Source organism: Buteo buteo, chromosome 20 (genome assembly GCF_964188355.1).
Source record: "Buteo buteo chromosome 20, bButBut1.hap1.1, whole genome shotgun sequence".
Taxonomy (NCBI): Eukaryota; Metazoa; Chordata; class Aves; order Accipitriformes; family Accipitridae; genus Buteo; species Buteo buteo.
In genome coordinates this window covers 2,325,863-2,346,933 of record NC_134190.1, presented here as the reverse complement: position 1 = coordinate 2,346,933, position 21,071 = coordinate 2,325,863, and the positions used below count along the sequence as shown (strand labels likewise).

At 35.7% G+C, this 21,071-nt stretch overlaps 1 protein-coding gene across 2 annotated transcripts in view; it reads right to left on the bottom strand.

Moving 5' to 3' along the window:
• The window catches only part of SLC12A7 (solute carrier family 12 member 7), a 69,684-nt gene that overhangs the window by 29,258 nt on the left and 19,355 nt on the right, over positions 1–21,071 (bottom strand). For both annotated transcript variants that reach the window (XM_075052355.1, XM_075052354.1), the window contains exons 3-11: positions 19,859–19,981; positions 17,190–17,336; positions 16,400–16,454; positions 14,208–14,338; positions 10,390–10,631; positions 7,705–7,916; positions 4,082–4,249; positions 2,861–2,959; positions 2,088–2,145 (exon numbers count right to left, since the gene is read on the bottom strand). In XM_075052355.1, the coding sequence (XP_074908456.1) occupies positions 2,088–2,145; positions 2,861–2,959; positions 4,082–4,249; positions 7,705–7,916; positions 10,390–10,631; positions 14,208–14,338; positions 16,400–16,454; positions 17,190–17,336; positions 19,859–19,981 (1,235 nt within the window). The remainder of the gene's footprint in view (positions 1–2,087; positions 2,146–2,860; positions 2,960–4,081; positions 4,250–7,704; positions 7,917–10,389; positions 10,632–14,207; positions 14,339–16,399; positions 16,455–17,189; positions 17,337–19,858; positions 19,982–21,071) is intronic.

Sequence of the window (21,071 nt, the reverse complement as noted above, 5' to 3'; positions counted from 1 at the left end):
GGGCATATGCAGGAGATTCACGAACCAAAGTATTAGCCTTTCCTTTTAATAGTGTGACACTGACATGGACAAGTAACAAGAGAAACTACTAGACACAACCATCTCAAGTTATCCACATGCCTTCTGACTATCGTGCCGCCTGATGCATTTTTTAAGTGACTAGGCAAACAAGCAGGTAGAAGTCAAGAAGAGGTTTCATTACAGTCTCAAGTGTCCTATCCAATGCCACTTTTTTTTTTTTTTTTAAAAGATAATTAACTTTATGTTCATTTATGGACATCTTGGGTAAACTACAAAAAGGCTCTCTCTGCCCCATCCCCACCCTCAACCTGATGTTTTTGTTTTAAAAACAAGTAAACTTCTTGTAGTTCATCTTAGTTTTGTTAGTAAGCAGCCAAAATCAACTTCAAGACTATTTCAATGTGATAACGTAATTTCTTCTTTTCCCCCCAATGTTTTCAGGTTTTTTCAAAACAAACACCAGAAAAAAGAAAAGGCTACAGACTAAGACAAATTAAATGCTTTATCTTTTTTCAGACCTGATCTTAAACAGGGTCAAAAACCATAGTAATCAGGTTAATGTAATAAGACAGTGTTCAAACTCTTGCATATGCCCAAGCTTGGATGCATGGCTACACACTATTTTTGGCTGATGGAAAAAGGGGAAACCACACTCTTTAAAAATATAGGAGGAAGAAACCCATATTATGTTTCTACGATGACATTTACACAGCTGCACATTCATTCTCAATTCAAATTCTAATGCCTGGGTTTTAAACACAGGGTAGGAACTTGAAAAGATGAAAGACAAACACTGAAAGATGTATAACCTACTTTTTCTTCATGGCAGATATGACAATCCATAATGAAAAAAACCCCACAACCCAAAACAGTCTTTAAACCAGACCAAAATCCATACATTTTACTGTTATGCTGGCAGCATTGTAAATGAAAGAACATGGATTCAATGCTCTTGCTAAAATGCATCCTACTCTAGTGACAGGTCACCTGCACTCACAGCTTGCAAAATTCTACCACCCTGCCCCAGTAAATTTCAAATATGTTACTTTCAAAAATGTGAGTTTATAGATATTGGCTCTGCATTAATTTATAATTCAAAATTCATTTACTGTTTCTTACACGTCTGCTTCATTTAGTTTGTATATTTACTTTGAAGAAAAAGAAAATTGAGAATTTCACTGATGCGGCAATACCATTTTAAAGTAAAAACGATGCCCTGCTGCTTCTTGTATTAGCTTTGATTAGAATCCATCTTTTAACTTATGGTTTTCCTTCTAGACTAAAAGCCTGTGTTTTGAAATAAGTTGTCTCAACACCATCTCCATCCCCTTCCAAACAATATCCTAATGCTACTGCTTCATCACCAAAAGCAAATTTGGACCTTATTAGAAAAGAGAACCAGACACCAGCAAGGAAACGAATGTGAAACCTGCCAACAGATTCATCTTAGTCAACTTCTCCTAAGGGAGAAATTTATCAAAACCTGGAGATTCCATTCATGCTTATCTCCATTACATTTATTCCCTTCTTGCTTCATAATGTGCCTCAAATACCCTCAGGTAATAACATGGGTGAAAACTTACATGAGTCCTGATCTACAACTGATCTCTTAAATCAAAAAATAAATCATACATCCAGTGGAAATTATAGGCCTGATTGTGCATTGCAGTCTCTCTCATGAACTCTCCTTGTCACGTAACTGTCAAAAAATCTTTCTGTCTTTGTTCCTCAGCAGCATATTACTTCTCCCAAAGTAATACCACTCCCCTTACCCCCACAAACACTACCTATGATTTTCTTTCTCAGGAACATCTTACTAGGGACAGTTCTACTTCAAACATTTATTTTAGATTCTGCTTCTACTTCTTGAAGGGATACAGCCGATAAACCTGACCAGTTTTTGCAGCTATCTCAGGTTAACAGATAGACTTTCCCTCCAGTTTTAAACTAAGCAAAAGAAAAATATATGACATAGATATTTCCTGGAAGAGCCATTAATAAGTCCTACTAACATAACGCATGAGCACACATACTTCCTGTAAAATTAGAAGTTGAATACAACTTACTTATCTCTTAATATCACACCTTCTATACAGGCACCGAACAACACTATACAGGAGAGATCTATTACTAAGACTGAAGGAAGATTACACTATAAATAATCATATACATAGAAAGAGAAAACACACCATTTTTCACCCAGGTATGAAATCAAAGTGTCCATGATAACAAAGTGTGTGTACGTGTGTGTGTGTGTGTGTGTGTGTGTGGTGTTTTGTTTGTTCTGGTTGTTTTGTAGTTGTTTATTTTTAATTTTTCCCTGCTACAACTTTTTAGTTTATGGTCTTTACAACTGCTTTTGATGCATAGTTGATTTGTGAAGTATCGGAATTAGCCAGGTCATACATCATGCAACAGAACAGATATTTTCTCATACAAATAAGCATCTGTGTCTTCTAGGTATTGAAGGACTAACAATTTCTATCACTCGTAGTTTGCTTTAAGATTTTCACTGGTTATACTGAGTATAACAACAAAGCAATCTGCCAGCTGAAGCATGATGCTAAAACCCTCTACATCACTTAACTAAAAACATCAATTAGATCTTGGAATTTGAAGCACTAGTAGAATATGGAATATATATATATAAATATTTTTATATACAAATAAAGTTTGAGGTATTTTAATAATAGTTATAAATTATATTGTAAACAATTATAAAATATTTTCAGTTTAGATTTCGTTCATTTTATACTCAGGCAACTTTTCAATGAAAATACTATACTGTTATACCTACAGAACTCACACTAGAAAAAAAAAGTTACAGCATAAAGGATACAAATAAAAGACGTGGTTGAAATAGCCAAAATTGTTCCAGTAGGAATAGATTTCTGAGCATCCTTAAGATCTCCAGATCTGTTTGAACCTGCCATAATACCTTAAAAAGAGACCAAATTTATATGTCAAAAACAATTAATACTAATTCCATGTAAATAACTACTAGAATAGGAACATTTAACTTTAAGCCTGATCTAACACATCATTACCAATGGAGCAGGCTACAGAAATGTATTATAATACTGCACAAATCCTCAATTTATACCATCATTTTATTCAGAAATTTGTGTTACCACGCATTGTTGGCTGAACAAATTTCAGAACGCTCAAGAGACAGATATAAAAATGAAAAAAATATTTTTCAAATATCACTTCAGAATAATTTTTTAAATGGGGAAATATAAGCAGCAGCAAAATGTTGGGATGGATGTTATAAACTAATTAGATTTGGCAATTTTAGCCAGTGTGACCAAATGCACTAACTTTCTACTAAACAGACCATACATAGTAAGATATACAAGCAAATCAATAAACTAAATAAAAATATAGAAACAAAAAAGAAAGGAGTGGGTAGGAAGTACAAGAAGAATGGCTAGGAAACCACATGTACACATCCTTGTTTGAATCTAACAAGAGAACAAAAAAAATTTTTCTGGCACATGCTGTGACAGGAGGAAAAAATTACTTCATATTACAATTGCTTGAGCTGTGACTTTTCTTCTAAAGTATCTTTGGTTATTTCAGTCAACTGTGACCTGACAGAAATTATATACAACTAATCTACCTTTAAGCTTGACAAAAAAAGCCTTTACTAGTTACAGTTGCAAAAAAATATTGGCTATATAAACAAATCACAGGTGGCTCATGGCTTGAATACTTGAAACAATTTTAATACTTAACTGTTCTCTCATGCATTTGAAGATTATAATATTATAAAGGTATGCATCTTATTTGAGAATAAGCATTTAGTGACACACGGAACTTTTGTTTTCTTTCCAGACACAGAAAATACCACTTAAACTGATTCCTTGTTTAAGTCCTATAACCCCCTAAAATAACCAGTCGCCAGCTATGTCTCTCTAATACCAGAAAGTTTTAGGTACATAAAACTTGGACACACAGACTAGCAATCTCACATGTCATCAATAAACATTCACACACAAAATAATCTTTTTTCAGCTATAAGTACACATCCTCACTCAAGAAAAATAGTTGTACCTACCTGTCACAGATGGGAAATAAATCCCTACAAGCATTGTGAAGTAGGTCATGATATCTGTAAAAACATAAGGGAGTCCACCCATTTTTGTGTCTTCTGATCCAGCAACTGATGGCTGATCTTTTTTCTCAACTATTGATCCTTTTTCTGAATAGGCACTCCACAAATTATCTACAAGGCAGGGGGGAGGAAACAAGAGCCAGAGTCATCTCTCTGTTTCAGGATATCAACTAGTGAGAATACAATAGTTTTATGAATCAGATGGCTTTTCTTACAAAAAAATTATGACATTTCCCAACGTTTCCTTACAAAGCCAAGAATGCAGCATCAATACGATCAATACCAATTGTAACTTGTGGACATTCCCACTGTATGCCAGTGGAAATGCAGTAGTGTAGAAGATGTGTCATACAAGATTTTCTTTTCCATTAAAGAAAGATTTAGTTAAAGAATTAAATTCTAATGTATTTCTAAGAATGTCCACTTACATCCATATGTCTGTGCAATGTATTATCAGGATTTATTGTGAAAAAAAATAAGGAAACTATTATCTCCAGGTTCAAGCAATCTTAGCATATATTCATATTTCTTGTTCTTATATTTTGAGGAGCACATCAAAAAAGAAATGCTACTTAGCAGTAACTTGAGTTCTTTGAGACCTGGTGTACAGGATAACCCTGGACAACAGTTCAGGACTCAGCTGTTCATGGCAAAGGTATTCCACATGATGACAAAAGCAGAGTAACCAGACTCCAGAAAAGAAGTGATAAGCAAAAAAACCCAAAGCAAGCAAAAACCAGCAGAATGTGGCTCAAATTCCCCCCAAAAGTAAGAATGCTTGTTTGATGAAGATTGGCTGGTCAAAGAACCAGTAGCTTTTGAGAGCTTACATTTGTGGAAACACTGTTGTGCCCCTTGACAAGATAGTGAGAACATCCAACACTGATTCTTATTTTAAAATGAGAAAAGTTGTCTTATCTTGCATGAGGAAACAAAGTAGATACTCTCCCTCTCTGTCAAAGAGCCAAAGGATTTTACACCACAGAAATAAACAATTCCCACGGACCACCACGATGATGGATCTGATAGCCAATTTTCAGCCATCCAGTACAATTCAGTAAATTAGGTACAGTATTCTAATCCTTCACAATAGCAAAAGGTTACCTTGAGCACAACAGGAGATTGACTCTGAATCTCCATAAGTGGCCAAAGATAGGGTACTCCTACCCAAATTTGTAACAGAAATCTTACAATTGGTAAGCATGTATGGAAGCATGCATGAGAAACATAAGAGACAGAAGAACAAAGATTAAAAGGAAAGTAAGTATTAATTGCTACAGAATGCTATGTGTCTTAGTTCATTCAAATGAAGAGGAATAACAAACTGATCCAGAGATAAGACTGAAGCCATAAAAAAGACGACTTAAAATTCTCGTGGTTTTTTTTTTTTAAGTTTCAGGAATTTTAACAAAGATTTGGTAAGTGACATATAGACAAGATCTCCAAATTAGCATCCACGCCTTATGAAGCATAAAAAGAAAGTCCAAAAATCAGTTTGTCACTGCCAATCAAAACCACTAAATACTGAATGAGGACTCAACAGCTTATGTCCTTTATTCAGTATGACACAGAAGTGACAATGGCCCAAGCACTCCAATGCATACAACTCTTATTGTGGAAGTGTTTATGCCAGCATGAGCGGGTAAAATCAGCTTAGAGATTTTGTAAAACAGAACTCACTTTCTCCTTTCATAAGATGTCACACAGAGCTTTGTTACACTAATTCCCTGTGCTCATTTTTCCCAAAAGTAAGAATCCAAGTGGACTTGAAAGTTAGAGTGAGGAAAGAGAGTCACTTTTCAGAAGCATCCGGACATTTGTGGGGAGGTAGGTTTCCTTTCTAGGACCATTCATGGGCTGCAGAGGCTCCTCTAGGAACATTTAGGGACACATAAACAAGGTGTGGTACAGTGTATCTAACCCAACAACATGCTACCATGAATCAGAACAATGTTGATTAAAGCTATTTCCAGAATTACTTCGCTATTATGAGGTCCACATTCATGGGTGTGTTCGGTTAGCTATTTGTAGAATGATTTATCATTGTTAGGACAGCATTCATGGAAGGTGTGTAAGACGTACTGTATGCAAGTGCCCAGTAAATGGTGTGAGGACTTGGCACACGTTTCCTGAAACACCCAGGTGTGATAACTGAGCATTCCCAGCCACAGCTCAAGAGACTTAAATGTGCAAAATCTGCAGCTGCAAAGTCTTCACACAGAGCAGAACATATGCCACCAGCAGAAGAAAATTCTCCTTGAGAAATCTTTGCCAGTCAAGTTCAAGTTTACATCAGGTATCAGAACGTGAGCTCACACTCAGCAAGCAGGACAGGCAATCCACTTAATTTGGTCTTAGTATTACATGACACTAGGATAGTGAAAAGCACTTCTATATAGTAGTGCTAGTTCAAAGAAATGTTAATCAGTGAACACAACCAAAGCACATTTTTCCAAAAGAAAAATTGGTATTCAGCCTGAAACCTCCAAAAGCAAACCAGCAGTTTACTCTGTAGCAAAAAAAATGAGAACACAGTTGTCTTCTGAGCTGGGGCAGGAAACGTAAAAACATTCAGGAAAAGTTGTAGATATGCATGTGGTAAATTATAAAATGCATTGTAAAAACCCTAGGTCTCATTTCTTGTAGCAAACATTTCAATCGAAAAGAATTTTATTTTTCATTGAGGAAATGGAGTGATTTTTTTTTTTAAAGATACAAATTTAGATTCAGAGAAGCTTATGCTTCATTTAATATCTTTTTATGTATTTGTACACTTTATATTTGATATTTTAAACTAAATTACTATAGCAGTAGTGATTGCCTAGTGTCCCTATGTAGAGATGCCTATTTATATAAATCAAACTTTATTTTAAGGGGAAGCAGGGGAGAGGTATCAGAACATGCATTTCATCCCTGAAAACATTCTTTGCTTGTATACAATACAATCCATTACATGTCCAAAATTAATCTTATGAGCCAGTGCAATTGGAATCCCAAGCTGCCATAACCATACAGGAATGTAAACAGAAGAAAATCTATACACTTTGTGGAACATCTCCTGTCCAAATACTAGACTGAGAGCTAGGAAGACTGCTTTTCTCCAAACTCATCACTAACTTGATATATCGCACTCGACAAGCTACAGAACTTCATTCCTCAATGTACCACCTGTAAATTGGAAACAAGTTTTCCCTCAGGAGAGCTTGAGAATGTATTCATGAAGAGCTTACTGAAATAAGTGGATTTAGCATACAAAAGAGCTAAACCCTTTAAAAAAGAAAAGTGAGCTGTGATAAACACTTTCCTACTTTTTTTTTTTTGATAGAACAATGGCTTTTGAAAGACTGCCTATAAAACTCCAATAACCCCCAAATTACAGCATTTGATACTAAGCTTCTAAAACCAGATGGAAACTTTATAGGAGGAAGCATGCTCCAGGTAGCAATCTTTCACACAAACAGACTAAAGCTACAGAAGTAGTTACAGGCTAGACCACTACATTACTGAACAGCTACAGGTCAAATTAATGTCCAAAAATTTTTAAATCACTGCACTTTCCAACTTACCAGCTAGAACTCCACTCATTATTCCTGGAATCCCTTGAATTTCTGTTACATTATTGAGACTAAAGTAGTCATCACATGTAGCATTAAGCAAAGAACTATCACAGAAGAGGCGCCACAAAGTTGTAGTCTTTGTTTCATTGTTACTTTCAGTAAATTTGGCACAGACATCAAAGCTGCGTTTTGACAAAGTACGGTTTCCAAGGAGACAGATACTATAAACAAAAAAATAAAAACAGTGATCCTTCAATATAGTGTTGTGCATTAAACCATTTTTTGTCCATTAGACTTCTTCAGAAACTTGTTATTTATAGTACCTATCTTATAGCCTGTACTACATCTACTAAAACAGTACATAGTCTCTGCATATAAAACTATAATCAGTAATCTTTAAACCACTGTTCAAACATTTCTACTTTAATGTATTAATAGCTATTTTGCCTTGTGATTTATTCTTTGGAAAATACAATCAACTTAAGCAGCTTGGCCACTAAATAACAAAGATCATGACTCATTCAGTCCTACAAGAAAGAAGTGAAATTAAGTAATACTTAATGTAACGATGAGCCTGACCAAGAAAATACAGAAGTAAGATTAAGCAAGTATGTCATGCCCTTTTCTAGCAAATAAATATTGTAGATGGCCCTCAAAAATATTAAAATCCAAAATGTAGGTAATAAACCAGGAGGGTTAAACAGCAAAATTTAAAAACATTGATGGGAGTACAAATTAAAGAATCACATAGCAGGAAGCAATTAAAACACTCAGAAATGAAAGAAAATTAGAAAACTCAGAACAGTTTGCAAAAAGCAAATTCCTAACAGCAAAGAATATTAAGGGTCTAGGAACATTTCTTTGCTAAGCTACACAAAACATATTTAGGAGATATCTATTCCAGGCTTGCTTAATAATGAAATTATGTATAGTATCTATGAAGACAAAAGAAGGAACATCAAATAAAACATTCATGTTAAGCAGATATGTCAAAGAACACATAGTACACATCTAATTCTTCTAAAGGAGCTCAGTTAAGCAGCTGATAACAAAACAGTAAAAACATACCACTCGGCATTAGAACAAGTATACTAAGCCAAGCAAAATATTGACCTAGTACAATGTCCTGTTTCTGACAGCAGTTAAGAGTAGACGCCTCGAGAAGAGTACAGGACACCAGTACAGCTTCAGGGTATGGCATCACATGGAAATTGAGCGGATTTAACAGAAAGCTGCTGCTAAAAAGATCTTCTTGCCACTTGCCTTGTTCATTTTTCCTTTTAATTGCTATTGATTTGATGACCCTATAGCAGCAGGGTGAGTTGATTCAACCCATGGAAACTTCTTCCAGTTTGATTCAACTGGGAAATCATGAGGTAAACTATTTTACCATCTATACAATGGCCAAACCTAACGGAGGTTAGTGATGCCAACCTAACTAACCAGCTGAGTGGAAGTTGGTCTTTTTGGTGACCAGCTCACCACCAGATCAGCTTTACTGTAATATAAAACCACACTTGAGTTTCTCATTTTGAGGCAGACTGGCCAAAATGTGAACAATTATATTTATTGGAAGATAACCTTTCTTTATTATCTTTTTTTCCCAAAACAATAATACAACACAGTAGCAGCCATAGATAAGGTTTCCAGGAACTTGGTAATAAGACTTACCTAAGTTACATATTCAGATAAACCCTCTTTTACCTATATAGGTGACTAAAACAGTTAAATACTTCCCTACTAGAAGCTACAGTTTCTTAGAAATTCAAGTTTTCTTCAGAAAAATGTCAGTTTTGAACACATCTATTTTTCTAATAGAAGACTTGGTATCATTTTACAGCACAGTCCACAAACACTGCTTTAATGCTCAGTTCGTAACGCAACCATCAACATTTCAAAGTACTATGGAATATGTAACGATCATACAGCAAAGGATAACTTCAGTCCTGCATAACAGATGGCACTTCATAACAAAAGTTACCAGGCTATTCTGCTAATGTGTTGAGCAGTATCATTTTGTTTTCTCTCCAAACAAAAAAAGACGCACAAAAATGCATCTAGTAACTGGACAGAAGAAGTAATTCTTAGTGAGCTAAGAGAGGTACAAGCTAATGGTGTTGAGAAGCAATATGCCATGTCTGACAACAATAAGATTTTATTTTATTAACAAGAAGGTAGAAAGCCTTCACAAACATAAATGAATTTAACACTGCAATGTCTCCCTTTTAAGTAGGGAGAAATGGAAGTTTCAAAAGTTTCCTCATGACAAAGAAAGTTTGAAAGTATGTTTCTTTCATAACTATCGTTCATAGCTACAACATTTCCTTGAAGTTTTTACTTTATTCTATAGGTTTTTAGTTTAATTCTTTAGCTAAAGCAGCTATATTTACTGTCAGTAAAAACTACCTTCCTGTTCTTTAGGTGTGGATAAAATAATGGCCAGTAACTTTAAGCACGAAAGAACATTTTTCCAGAGTATCATGTCTTACAAACAATGAGAGAAAGATTCAGATAGGTAACTCAGAATAACAAATGAGCACATAGTTGCCTAAAACACATAAAACCTACCACTGAAGCCAACGTGCTTGTATTTTGAAGTTTAGCTTAAAAAGTGAAATGGTTACAGTAGGTATTCCCTCCCCCCACTTTTTTTTTTTTTAAATGTCCCACACTACTTAAAGATATTGTACTTACGGAAAGTCAGGTGGGTCAAAAGCAGTCTTAATAACTCCAGCATATATGGCAATAATGGAGAGAATCACACAGGCAAGGAAGACTAGTGCAAGCTTGTTGACATACTTTACTCCCACAAACACTACTATGGCCATCAGAATGATGATACATGTTCCATAAACTCTCATGTTGTTCAGCATAGCCTCTGTTTCTTCACCAACCTCTTCTGCTTTAAATATAGCAGCGCTTGGAGAAATGTAGGTCTGCAAGAGATATGGCAAACTATCATTCATGTAATAACAAACATTTTATTAAGAAATCATTTACTTCAAAATCTAAACTTCTATTACAGTATCGGTTTTATTCTTTCACAAACCAGTTCAACCAGATGACATGGGCATTTAGAAAGTGTAGAGGTAAAAGGAAGGGGGAGGTGGGGATGAAGAAAAACAAGTTTTGAGAATGAGTTACTGGTTTTGATCCAGCTTCTTCTCTCCCCTTCAAGAGTTTCCACTCCTCAAATTCACATCTCTGCCAGACACGAAAAACTACTAAGGACCCAGGGCAGCAGGGGCAGGGGCAAGGTTACTGACAAAAATTAAAAGTAAAAACCCAACCCCCAAAACTAGCTCAAACCAGATATAGCTGAAGTATTTGCTGATTAATAATTCCATTGATTGAATCAAAATATGAAGAGTCAAACAGAACCATAATAAAAAACTGAAAGTGTTTTCAGTACTATAGTCCCTGCACTATATTTCATAAAATTCAGAGATACCTTAAGGATTGTACCTTGAACATTTTTTATGGTGAGTTTACCTGAATTTTTAATCTGAACTTGCAATAGCACAATTTAAAAGTAGTGTCACAAAGTTTAGTCCTGTGCTAAAACAGACAAGTTAAACTACTGTAATTTCAAATAGAATTCTCTTACAGATATCAATTTCATGCAATTTTGTTCTGGATTCTACCTGAAAAGAAGTTGGAAACACAGCTTATAGGACTTATACTGATAAATGCAAATGAAAAGACAAACTCTGACCTATAGTTCTGAGACATTTGTGTACTACACGATAAAGATATCTTTATCTTCTTTTAACACTTTTACAAAAAAAAAATCTCTGCTCAGCTATTAGGGGAGTATTGGGGCTTGAGGCACCTCCACTCCTTTAGAACAACTGCTAAACTGACTATACTTAAATAATTTAACTTCTAAAGGCAGGAAGAAACTGAGCAGGAGGCTATCTTGATATGTTCCAAACCAGAATCCCAAAACAGACATAGGCAATTCTTTACTAGATTTTTTTTTAAAAAAATGTAATTAATTTAGATTAAATTAATTAAATTAATCTTAAAATAAATTTTAATCTAGTAAATTAATATATACTAGAATGCTAGAGGAGATGAAAATTGTCACATCACCATGGAAGAAAACAAAAAAAGTAAAAAGAAAAACTGATTACAGATAGAGTATTTACATATTGTTAGGAAATCCTACATTGTGATGTCACAGAAATATCAGGCTCTGTATGGAGGTACTCCAGAAGGTTTTCTTGTGCACTTTGTTGCCCTGCTGTTCATCGCCTTTGCTGGGGAAAGCCAAAGGCAGATGTCTGATTTCTGCCCCTCCAAATAATCCATGTCCCAGTGGAGGGAAAAAAAAAAAAAAAAAAATCAATACTTGTGCCTTGTGGCTATGACAGGGGTCTGTTCTGAGGTCTTCTGCCAGATATGACATCCTTGGAGTTTTTTAACTTTGATTTCCATAGCTGAACCCCATACATGTTTACTAGCAATACATAAAACCAGCATGACTCTTGAGTAGGCAGAACGGTGTACCAAATCCAATCCACAACGTGACACGTGCTAGTGTTGTTAATATAGATCAGATCTCATAAGCTAGCAGTAGTGAGTGAGGACTACCTCCAATTTCAAATCCAGGCTTTTTTGAATTTATGACATGAGTCATAGTAAGTAACAAGGAGGAATTCTGAATACCTCCTGTGCATATCTGCACAGTCCCCATATGATGACCAGTAAGTGTCTGGTCGCTCCTGGATGAGGCCAAGCCACAGTAGCTGGGCCACTGCCATACAGGCAGTCTTCCACAGCATCTGTACAGGAATATGAAATTTCAAAGCCAGTAGGCTGAAAAGGAGGAAGCGGGACAGATTCTCAAGTCCTGCCTCATAGGAGATAGGCCCTTCACGTTCTCCATAACCTTTCATTGGGCAGCAGCTTTCCCCCGTGCACATGGCAGTGCCAAGCGTTGTAGAAGCTGAAAAGTTTCTGTGAGTTATCCTGGGAATGCTTGTCTGACATCAAGCCCACAGACTTTCATTTGGAAGAAGGAGAGGAGTCCTCCTAGAGCTTAAGAAAACATAGCTTAAAAGGACTTATGCCATACTTACCTAGAGTAAGCAGCTCTTCCTACAGAAATGTAGAGCCACCTAGTTGTGTTGATTGCTTACTATAAAGTAGTTGCCAGATTTAAAAATCTATAGTCATGATCTCAAAACTAGAACAGTAAAATGGAAAATTAATTCTGGTAGATACAGAGTAAGTGGAAGCTCCCCTGAAGAGCTCACTAAAGGATTCAGGGTTCAAAGGCATACAGCCTGGGAAAAATGAAAGAAGATCTATATTGAGAAGTTACAGCAAGACCACCAAAAAAAAAGTTGAAAAGACAAAGGATGGGTAATACCATGAAATCCACATCCTTGTTAAAACTTGTCAAAGTTACAAGGAAAGGAACCAACTTCTTCTTGTGTTAGATGAAAGAAAAAAAATGAGTAAGACTTCCGTCAGAGTTGAAGAAAAGGGAGACTCCAAAGCAAAAAAAAAAGATAAACTGACTCTCAAGATGGAATCTTTAGTTTTTCAATTCCTAGTCTAAGGTGAGCTAAAGAAAGCGCTACGTGCATCTGCGCATTTTTGTTTGGAAAGAGAGGAGGACATACAACACAAAAGCAGCATAATAGAGGAATCAAACCTTTTTGTAAGTTTGCTGTGGTGCACCATGAACATATGCAGACTAACATTTAAAGAAGAAATCAATTCCTTCAGATTTGTAAATAAACTATTTTTTTAAACTAAAGTAACTGACTTAGCATCGCTAAATCCCAATGACATTTCAGAAGCCCTGAAAATAGGCATTGTCAACTATGATTTAATCTGCAATCTAATGTGACATTTCACTAAGGACTGCACTATTTCTTGTGGCATTTTTTTGTCATTTTTGATACAAAAGTTGCAGTTTTAAGCTGGTACAAAAATCACTGAATTAAATCTTAACACGTCTCCAAAGTCTACCTGTTGATCTGATGTTCTTTTCTGCAAGATCTACTGAAATATTTCCTATTTATTTTTAATATCCAGTACATATATATCCGGTTTGGTCCTATACCTTTAGTTTTGGAGTTTTAGGTATGTCTTACTAAAATTAATATAGTTTTCCTCGCAACTCTGTAGGTGTACAGTAGCACAGGCGTAATTTATGGGACATTTGGTATTCAGAACATGTTATAAAAAGGTGACAACAGATATATTGTATCTGGTACAAATTAGTAAGTGTCAGTTACCAAATTCTGTTTGGTTCCTACTTTAAGTACAACAAACTTACATCAAACAGCCTTTAATTTATTTTTACATTGATGATCAGAATTTTTTTAACTTTTTCAAATAGTCGTAAGTAGAATAAGAGTAAATATTGACACATTGGAAATATAGTATCAAAACATTAAAAATCAAACTAGAATGCATTTTAGGCCAAGTGCCTTCCTCAGCAATTTCCCAAAACAACCCAAGTACATTTAATCTTAAGAGAAACTAGTACTTACCAATAAAATTTCAATGGTACCAAGAATGTACATTGCTCCTGCAAAGGTTGTACCCAAGTAGAAACAAAGTCCCACTGCTCCACCAAACTCTGGCCCTAAAGATCTTGAAATCATGTAGTAAGAGCCTCCAGCTGTGAATTTAACCAAAAAAAAGACTCCAGCCCTTCAGATTAAGGACAGCAGTAGAGAACAAAAATCTGAATCATGCAATCAACATAATCATGCATCTCCATTGAAATGTTCATACCAAAACTGTATTCAATGTCTATACCAATGAGGCAGTTAGAAAGTATGTTTCAAAGCGAATATCCCCATGTGCATTTTCTGGGGAACAGAGAGTAAACACAAAGGAAAAAGAGGAAAAAAATCCAGAAGCTAAACAATCTAAAATTAAGAAAAGGGTATAGAGGTATAAAAAGATGTGAATCAACCTTTAGTTTCTAACCTCAAGCTGTTTACAATCAAACAAACTTCCAGAATAATTTCTTTATGAGATAGCGACAAAGTAGAATTTGTCTCACTAATACGCATTGTTTTTCTTTGCTGTATGTGAAACCATTACCACTTTCACTACAGGCATTTTTTTCAGTACCACTTAAAAGTGTTAGGTAGGGATTGCTTTTTCTTGTCTACTCGCTTGTACTATTCACTTTGCCCCTGAATTTTTCATTTCTTCTCACTCATGTTTCCCATATACATGCATCATCTTTCTTTAAGTCATAAGCTACCCCTTCTCCCCCATTTCCACCATAGAGTTTCCCTTTCAGTAAGTCTCCAAGTTTCAGGCTCTTTATCTAAACTTCCCCCCAACCCCCTCAAGGCACACTCCTCTCTGGTTCCCTCTCCCATCTTCTCTTAAATTCATGTTTGTCCCACTCATGACAAGTGAGGAAGAAAGAAGAGACAGAGAAAGGAAGCACTTTATTTAAAATAAATATACACCAGCCTTGTATAAAATTAGTCTGCACACAAGTCAAACTGCTTTTCAATACGAACAAATGAGAAACTAACAAAATTTATGATGCATCACCAATCCTTTTACTAAATATAATGCTGTTGCATGTAATGGCAAGAGACAAGATCCTGCTGCTCAGAAGGTCTCTTTCAATCCTAGGTTCCTATCTGTGCTTTCTGCCTCCTCCATATATTCCAGCAGAAGAAGCATTTCTCTAAGAAACTGACACGAACACACACAAAAAAAAAAAAGGTGAAAATGAAGACCTGTCTAGTGTAAGAACTGCCACCTTCAAAGATTTCCGTGACACTCAGATGTTAAGTAAATCCTTTACAATGAACTTTAAAAATATGAGAAGGAAAAGAGCAGAACATTTTAGTTATCTGGACACAGAAGAATAACTACATTCCATTATAAAATATAAGTATTTGAAACAAAATTTTCTATTGTATTTATATTTCATACATGATACTGTATCCATGAAATGAGATTATTCTATATCCTGCAGAAGTTGTAGCATTTACTTTTGCCCAACAACTTATGCATCAGTTCTGGAACCCAGTACTAAGCTGGAGAAGCTCTACAAGTGAGGAATTTTTCTGGCTTCATTAGGTAAACTGTTCAGAGTTCATAGCAATGTCTGAACACCAGTATTATCAATTAATTAGTTGAGAAACTGAAAAGGATAAGAGCTTCAAAGACTAACTGATTTTGCATCAAAAAAAATGGCTTCATAATTGAAGAGGAACAAGTTCATCTATTTATCCTGAAATTTTAAGGAGATGAGCATAACCTAGAGCGCTTGTACAGAAAAAGATTTCTGCCAGCAGACTGGCTGTTATTCTTGCAGAAAACAACATAACTAGCTCCAGTGTTTAAAAATGGAGTCTAGGCAAATTCAGGAAAAAAAAAAAAGCAGCCTTATTTTTCAGTTTGTAAAGAAACCTGCTTTGCATGAAGACAAGTCTACATTAGTTCAAATTATAACATCTTATCTTTCATTCAGAGAGAATCAAATGATTGATGGCAAAAATGTGCTACAGTTTGTAACTCCCAGAAGGTCCAGTTAAAAGATTGCATCTCACCTTAAAAAGTCATTTATAAATCAGTTAAAAGGAAATATGCACTTGACACAAGAGAGTTACTTCTGATATCTCAGACCACAGTTAATTTCTTATCCCAGCTTTAAACTTCTATAATTTGACCATTCATGGTTTAAGATAAAATTCTTCATTACCTGGAACTACACCATTTGTTGCTATTGCACTCATTGAAATTGCAGTTAGCATAGTCTGTGGAAAGATGAAATAGAGGAAGTTTAAAATACTGAAAGTGTCTTGCCCCATCTTTCAAAAAAAGTTATCAAATAAATAAATAAATAAATAATCCTTTAGTTTCATTTTTTTAATAAAGATGTTACAGCAACCAACAATGATTCCTTGGTCAGGGATATCAATGTAAATTAAGTACTAAATTTTTCAATAGAAGATTCAGTTAATTTAGATGTTTGAAACAGTCTTTAAAAAGAACTGGAAGAACACAGACCACTGAATATACTCAAAAGGAGATGTTCATTATTCCAATTAAATAGTGACAAACTGATCAAGTGTCATTGTTATAACAATATCATCTACTAGTGGTCTCACATTCCAAAATATTAATTTATGGACCTAATGCTGTGGATTGATTTGTAGTTCATATTTCAGTTTGTTCTGAAATTGTGAAAAGCAGAACAGTTCAGATGTCAATGTAAACCATTAAGTATTTGCTAAAAGTTTATTTAATAAAATTCGTATAATACTTCAAACAAAAGATTACTGTGATCAACTCAAGAGAAGCTCCATACAGGCTAGAATGACATGTGACACTCAGTGCATATATATGTATACATATACACACCATGTTTCTTAATTGCACTGATATTTAATCACTCTGGAGAAATCTTTCTCTACTACTCATATATTAGAAGGCAGCAGTACTCTTGTAACAGAAGATTTGGCCAAAAGTAAAGAAAAGGGTTAACTTACACAAGCACAACACATGAACACAATGATGAAAGACTCAAGAACTCCAGCTGTTCCCACAATCCATGTTAAACGTAGGAAAAGGATAACTCCCAAGATGTTTTGCAAGCAGGGCAGGTACACACCAATAAAAGTGCCCATACGTGGAACCTGGAAATGAAGTCAGAACACTAATTCCTTTGCACTAAACAATTTAATTCCGTAAGCATTGTGTTCCGCAAAGACTCATCACAAATGCTCCATGAACAAATGCCGAGTGAAATTGAATGATAGCTTCAGAGCGTCCAGCTTCGCAAATATTCATAGGCTATTTATACAGAAAGATTCCTGAAAAGACAGAAAACTATTTGTGATAGCAAACCCTCTTGTTCCATAGGAATTAGGATGAAACCTCGATAGGGGTAGGAAGCCCCTTCATCCGTTTATTACAAAGCTTTACAAACTTTTTTCTGAAATACCAGTGAACACACTGCTGTTGAAGAGAAGTTATTGCCATAATCAAAATACCAAATATATTCTGAAAAAAGTTGATCACCAATTGCCCTGCAGCCAGTCCACAAAATGATATTCAACAATAAGTGTTTTCAATTTAAAAAAAAAAAAAGACAGACAAAGTATTATGACAAGGCCAGAAAAAATGCAGAGCTCACTACAATTTGTTTTTGCAAAAGTTGTAAAACCTGCCACAATGCAGTACATTTCTTTGTATTTTTTATTTTCTGGTGATCATCATGGGTCAAAAAAGCATTCACGCTTCATCATTAAAGTTCCAACCTTCTACACTTATGAAGAAATCAGGCCTTGAAGTACTCAAATTAGAAGCAATAGTTCTACACAGTAGGTTTCCAGATACAGAAGCTCTTCTTAAATCACAACTCAGGCTGCGAAAAAAGGCAATCAATTTAAATAAATAAGCAAGTATTGGTGCTTTGTAAGTTAACAAAGTTATTAAGAAAACACTAGAGTTTCCAAGTACTTAAAAAGAACCATGCAATGCCATTTAGACTACAACCTTTTTCTTAGCATCTTGGGCAATACCCACGTGCAACATCAATGCTACTGTCTCAGTTATGCCATTAAAAATGTCACCCTGCCAGGCTATTACTTAACCATCACTTAATTTCAGACGTGGAACTGATGACAGACACATGCACAGAAATCATGTTTCCAGGCCACCAGATGGTGCTCACACGAGAAGAAGTGCAAGAGAGGACACGGTGTTCATTTGGCTAGGCAGTTCCAGAGGGACCAACGCTGCACTGTGTTAACAAAAACCTCTGCACAGCAGCTGGATAGAGGACAGGGATCACACTAAGGCAAGTGTGAGTCACTCAGTGTTGGTTCTCTCATATCTCAAGCTGCATCTTCACATGAGTAGAAACAAATACAGAACAATCACAATGAGACAAAAAGAAACCCCACATACAAACAAATGCAGGATAAGGAAAAAGCTAGAACAGCTGGACTTCATTCCTCGCCCTTGGCCACTGTCCTGGTACCAACCTCCTATAGTAGCCAAGTCCTAATGCAAACATCTACTGCAAATATTTAGGTACCACACCATAAATCTCTCTTCCAGTCAAATGAGCACCAGTTCTAACCTTACTTTCAAGCACCTTTTCCTATCTGTCTCTTCTGCTGTGTGCTCGTTTCCTTTTATTCCTTCTCATGTGCTTCTCCTCCTTCCTCCATAGCTCAGCATACAAACTCAGTAGCAGCACCCCTTCTCCTACACAAGGACAAGTGACTCCCAATACCCTCCTTTTCCCAGTATCTTCCTTAAATTTCTTAAGTTTCAGTCACCATGCTCAACCAGTTCCAGCTCATCAGCCCTCCGGTGCCTGAGAATTTTTGTACTCTGTCAGGTCACATGTTTTTGATCCACGCTTTCTTTCTCTGAAGCAGCTCCCTGCTCACAGAAGGATCAATCCAACTTCTCACTGCAGACTCCGACTGTTCCATATGTTCCATTTCTACAGAGGCCTAGATAGGCACTTTGGGTATCCAGTAGACAGCCCTCGAAGAATTCGGCTGCTGTCTTCTAGCAAGTGTGTTCAGTGATGTGCCACACAGAGCCTTTGCCTTTCCTTCCCACCTCCCCCTGATAACTACCGTATTTTTGAGGCATGCAACAAAATGTTTTCTTGGAATGTGCCCACTGAGTTTTAAAAATACTTACTCTGACACAGAGAAACAAGAGAGCTACTCACTGCTACCGTGTTAACAGGAGCAAATATGTTTATGGATTTAAAAGAGTGACTTTTTTCATCTCAATTTTGCCTCAAATTTTAACTTTAGGTAAAAACCCAGTCAATTAAAATGTATTAATAAACCAGCCATACTGTAATTGCACTAGAGGTAGACAAAAGATATTGATGCTCATACAAGGGCAGAAGGAAGAAAAAAAGAAAGGAAGAGGAAACTGGGTGCGCTGCATGTTTCAGGTCCCAGCTTTGCACATTTTATCTAGGGCTTTTACAGCAAGGTCTTGCTAAAACATGCTAACAAAAACACTGAATTAACACAAATCCTACTGCAAACACTTCAGTTTTAAATACAGTATTACAAATCTCACTCCTGTTTTTAGGCATCCACATATTTTCTTTTTAGGCTGAAAAATGCTCCTCTTTGTGGCTAGCATTGTCTCAATAACTCATTAGAAGTTTAAATACCTTGACCTCCTTTCGCTTGCTGTCTTCATCTGCTTCATGTTCCACCACACCTTGAGTTAGGTTAGTGTAGTTTGCTAGTTTATTAAGAAGAGATGACACCATGGGATTACTATCCATTTCTTCCTGTTGGGATTTTAAGAATAATGCATTTATTAAATAGTTTTTTTTTAAAAGTCATGATTTTATGATACTACATCAAACACATTCTCAACAGGTCAGCCCTTATTCACTCAAATCCAAAAATTAGTGAGACAAAATACCAGTCAGCTTTCAACCAACAAGAGGTCTAAATCTTTCTGGAAGTTTAACACTACATGGCTACCTTGCAGTATTTCTTTCACTTTTTTACACTATCTTACAATACACAGCTTGTATAGCTGGAACATAAGGGAAATCTAGAGAAGGGCCATTGTTAATTATAAAAATCTATTCCTACCACAATACAGCTTTTAGGGGACTGTACTGGCAGGGTCGAGCCATTAGGCTGTTTTTCCAGCATCTTGCTTGTGTCTAGAGAGCGGCCTTAAAGGATTCCCTCAAGCACCAAGATACTTAAGGATCACTCTCAAGCCTACTGTTGCAGGCTTACAATATTTTATCTCAAACCACACATGCTACTTCCAAAGTATTCATTTGTTGAAAATATAGATACATATGCATATCACATGTAATTGCACATGTCTAATATTACTTGACACAGAAGTTAACCCATCTTTCTTTAGCCAAATATCTGCTACAAAACAAAAACATGCTAAAACAAATAATAAAATCCAGGAGAAGCATATACAATAAAAAGATTCCAGGAGAAGCAGAACCAGAGAAATCAATCAAGTACGTAAACTCAAATATTGGACGGAAGACAAGAGATCAGGATTGCACATAAAGACAAGAACTAAGGCATCAGGTCATGCTAATCAAGGCTATAATAGCCTTCTTTCTAACAGTTTATACAAAAATTTAAACACAAGTCAGCTGAAAACATGAGAAGAATAAGATTGTGGGAAACATACTATGAAACATACATACTACCAAAAAAGATTCACCACTACAACAGCAATGGTGATGAATTCACTAGAAGGCTTTCAAGGCCTTCTAACAGCATGGTCTATAATCCAAGATATGTAAAAGATAGTCATCATTATACCATCAGTGGAGAATTTTATGTCAGCCACTATTCAAAAGAGCTGATGCAAGCATATATTCAAATGAGATT